At 35.9% G+C, this 3,976-nt stretch overlaps 1 protein-coding gene across 1 annotated transcript; it reads left to right on the top strand.

The window, feature by feature from the left end:
• Positions 1-778: 778 nt before the first annotated feature.
• LOC121238304 (alpha carbonic anhydrase 7-like) lies at positions 779-3,697 on the top strand. The gene is made up of 6 exons (XM_041135139.1): positions 779-933; positions 1,300-1,517; positions 2,757-2,966; positions 3,069-3,236; positions 3,337-3,390; positions 3,544-3,697. Exons 1-6 carry the CDS (start codon positions 846-848, stop codon positions 3,625-3,627), a joined length of 822 nt encoding a protein of 273 aa, XP_040991073.1. The 5' UTR covers positions 779-845; the 3' UTR covers positions 3,628-3,697.
• Positions 3,698-3,976: the final 279 nt, after the last annotated feature.

Genomic DNA, 3,976 nt, shown 5'->3' with positions numbered 1-3,976 from the left:
AAAACATAATGGAGACAGATGATACTCTAGATGTTTCTCAAAACCAGTCATCCACATCAACGACATGAGTTCAATAATATTGTTTAAAATTGGAGTTGAAACACTTTTCGTCCTCGATCTGTCTGGTCTGGTTCGGATTTTTTTGACTGCGTACACATTAACCACTTTATCAAAAAAATAAAAAACCTACCACAGAAGAATCGATTGCATCACTCTATATTATATATTTGCTGGAGGCCGGAATCGTCGATGCGTGTCCATTTAATTATATTATGTTGCCACCTCATGGCCCTTTGTTTGTTTGTTTCCGAACCACATCATGCTTCGATAGCCAAATGAAAGTTTTCCTTCGGATTTATTTTCAGAAAGTCGTACTCGGTTTCACATTAGCTTTATTGCTTTAGCCTTGCACTCTTCTTACACCAATACGCCAGTGCGCCACCAACCCCAAGCCGACCTGACTGACTAATTTTGGAAGAACGAATTCAGCTGATAAACGTCTTCCAGTGTTCCAACAAGAATCGTCGCGGCCGCCACAAACGTTGATCAAAATAATGTGTTCTTCTCCAGGAAAACTGTGTAGAACGAATTTATAAGCCAGTAAAAGAACAACAAAAAGGCCACCTGGGGGTTGGAGGCGACTTCTCATTATGTTCCTATTTTTCAAACCGGCTAGCTCAAATGGACATTTGGCAAATAAACAAGAAAAAGACTTCAATTTTCAAATGCCTTTCTTCAATGCGCGTAGAAAGATTTGGTGCCGCATGTGTATATATATGCCCATCCAAGTGCTCAAACCTCTCCAACACATATTGCAAAATCGTGGAAATTCCAAGATCGAAAAGATGAAGCTTGAAACCCAATTCTTGTTTTGCTGTTTCTTCATTGTTCTTGTTTTGCATTCATCCCGGCCTGCAACATCTCATGAAGTTGGTAAGCCAAAATCCAATGCTTCTCATGTATTGAAATCCTTATTTTGTTTCCATCAATATATAGACGCATGCAGGACTCTTCCAAATTCTTTCTTCAAGGCGTTTCTGTAGTTCTATCTTGTTTTCTTCAGTAATCTTACATTTTAGAACTTAGATTTTCATCAGTCTTATAATCATTATTCTTTCACTTTCTTTTAACAACCTGTCTATATTAATAATAATGCTTGTTTTCACCTAACTTTTTTAGTACCATTGTAATTCAGCTTTTGGTGATGTATAGACATTCCTTGTTTTCGTAAATCTGTGAAGTAAAGGTGTTGTCATAACATAAATGTATTCATTCCGGCCACTTTCCTTAATGGTGCAGATGATGAACGAGAATTTGACTACAGTGAGAAAAGTGGAAAGGGACCGTCTCAATGGGGAGAGCTCCACCCTGAATGGAGCATGTGCAAAGATGGATCAATGCAATCTCCGATTGATTTGCTGAATGAAAGGGTGGAAATAGTTTCCCATTTAGGGAGACTTAATCGGAATTACCGTCCCTCTAATGCTACTCTCAAAAATCGAGGCCATGACATGATGGTAAGCAAAAGATCATCAAGAGGGAATTATTAAAGAGAAATTAATGAAATAAATAATGGGAATGCAATAGAGTGCGATTCCATATACACCAACTAGTAGGGCTGTAAACGAGCCGAGCCGAGCAGAGCCGGTCTTTGGCTTGTCGAGCTCGGCTCGACTCAATATACTCGAGCTCAAACTCGAGCCCGAGCTTGAGATGTTTTTTTATTCTTCGTTCGAGCTCAGCTCGATAAGCTAAACGCTCAACTTGAGCTTGAGCTCGAGCTCGTCCCACAAACGAGTTCGAGTCGAGTCGAGCCGAGCTCGAGCTCGAACTGTGTATTTTTTTTTTAATAAGATTTAATAATTAATAAATAAAGTAAATAAATAAATAAAAATCTAATATTGAATTTATACAACTAAAACCTCTACTGAATTATAAAATTTTAAAAAATTTATAAATAATTAAAAATAAAAATATATTATATGCCTATATATATTATTAATACATACACTTAATATGATATCATATATCTATTTCATATATGTTCTCATATACTAATATATAAAATTATTAAATTTTATCTGCTAATTATTAAACAAATTATAAAATATATCTATGAAGTATATATTCACTATATAGGCATAAGTAATTAGATTATATATTATATATTTAATTATAAAAGTGGTATGCTTATATTATTAGTTACTACATATATAAGTGTGTGTGTGTGTATATATAAATGTGTATGTATATATTTATCAATATATGAATGAGTCTTAATCGAGTCGACTCGACCTTAAACGAGCGAGCCTTAACGAGCTTTAGCCGAGTTGAGTCGAGTTTTGTCGGGTATGTGTCATTTACAATTCGAGCGGGTATCTGCTTTAACGAACGAACTTTATTTTTCACGAGTCGAGTTCGATTCCAGTTTAACTGAGCGAGTACCGAGCGAGTTATCGAGTAGACTGGTTTATTTACAGCCCTACCAACTAGAAGACAAATCATTATAGCTATTTTCATACGTCATGGGATTGATTGCGATATAGTAATATTTCTTTCCATATATTATAATAATTATCACAAAAGAAAAAACAATGCAAGGAGCTAGCTGTTGGGTTTGGTGAGATTTTCTGGTAAAGAGCATGCGCAAGTCTTAAGAAATCTGCAAATTATTTTTCCTTTCCTTTTGATGATTTCTTTGAAGTAAGTAACCTGCACCATTCTTCTTCTTGATTAATTAATGTTTGTAAATGCAGCTGGAATGGGAAGGTGGCGCAGGATATATTGAAATAAATGGTACTCAATATGTACTCCAGCAAAGCCATTGGCACTCACCCTCTGAACACACTATCAATGGCCGGACGTTTGATCTAGAGGTGCACATGGTCCATGAGAGTTCCGATGGAAAAGTTGCTGTGGTTGGAATTATGTACACGATTGGACGCCCTGATTCTTTCTTGTCATCGGTAAATAAAAATCAAAGACTCTCTCTCTCTCTCTCTCTCTCTCTCTCTCTCTCTCTCTCTCGACTCTCTCTAATGGCTTGTGTTGTGTATGTCTGCGTACAGATGAGGCATCACTTGTCAGCCGTTGCCGGTAACAGAGAAGACGTGACAGCGGTGGGAATCGTCGACCCAAAGAACATAAAGATAGGCAGTAGAAAGTATTACAGATATATTGGGTCCCTTACAATTCCCCCATGTACTCAAAATGTTGTATGGACCATCGTGAGAAAGGTATGTAATTTGTTCCTGTTTTTTGCCAACTCTTGTATTGTTATAAAAGATGTAAATATTTTCTGGCCTAATTCTGATGATCAAGCTAACTCATGATCAGGTGAGGACTATTACACGAGAACAAGTTAGGTTGCTCTGCGTGGCCGTTCATGATGTGAGTATATCCACTCTCAGACTCGATTATTCCTTTATATATCAAACATGTACATATCATATCCAAAGTGTTCGAATGCAACAAATTAAATTCAAGAGGGCATTGTATATATTCATGCAGTAATTAAAGATGGTTATTCCTTATTTTTTGCAGGATTCAGAAACAAATGCAAGACCACTACAACCAATAAATAGGCGCTCAGTGCATCTATATAGACCAAGTGAACTGGAAGATTAAATTCTTATCATTTTACAGCTCGAATGCAACCATCAACCTATGAAATTACGTGTTTTTAGTCACTGTCTAGGGTTTCCCCTTGAATCTTATATATATATATATATATATATATATATATATATCACATTTAGTCTCGATCACATCAGTTTGTGACGACTTACTTTTTTGTAAGATTTTTATAGACCTAGTATTTTCTTTTTATGGTGTTGATGGAACATAGGATAGAATTGAGGGGACGGATTACATATACATGATGTATTAAATTTATTTCCTTTGTTATACATTGTTTATTCTTCGAGAGCATTTATACGAGTAAATTTACGGCCACCTAGAGGATTATATCTATATA

The sequence above is a fragment of the Juglans microcarpa x Juglans regia genome, chromosome 7D, assembly GCF_004785595.1.
Source record: "Juglans microcarpa x Juglans regia isolate MS1-56 chromosome 7D, Jm3101_v1.0, whole genome shotgun sequence".
In the NCBI taxonomy this organism is placed as follows: Eukaryota; Viridiplantae; Streptophyta; class Magnoliopsida; order Fagales; family Juglandaceae; genus Juglans; species Juglans microcarpa x Juglans regia.
Note: the sequence above shows the minus strand (reverse complement) of the source record. Positions and strands in the feature narration are given on the sequence as shown.

Bases quoted from the DNA above. Each gene is read 5' to 3' on its own strand.
- LOC121238304 (XM_041135139.1), top strand. From the start codon at position 846: ATGAAGCTTGAAACCCAATTCTTGTTTTGCTGTTTCTTCATTGTTCTT. The intron at 3,237-3,336 runs GTATGTAATTTG...ACTCATGATCAG, and splicing joins TATGGACCATCGTGAGAAAG to GTGAGGACTATTACACGAGA. The intron at 3,391-3,543 runs GTGAGTATATCC...TATTTTTTGCAG, and splicing joins TCTGCGTGGCCGTTCATGAT to GATTCAGAAACAAATGCAAG.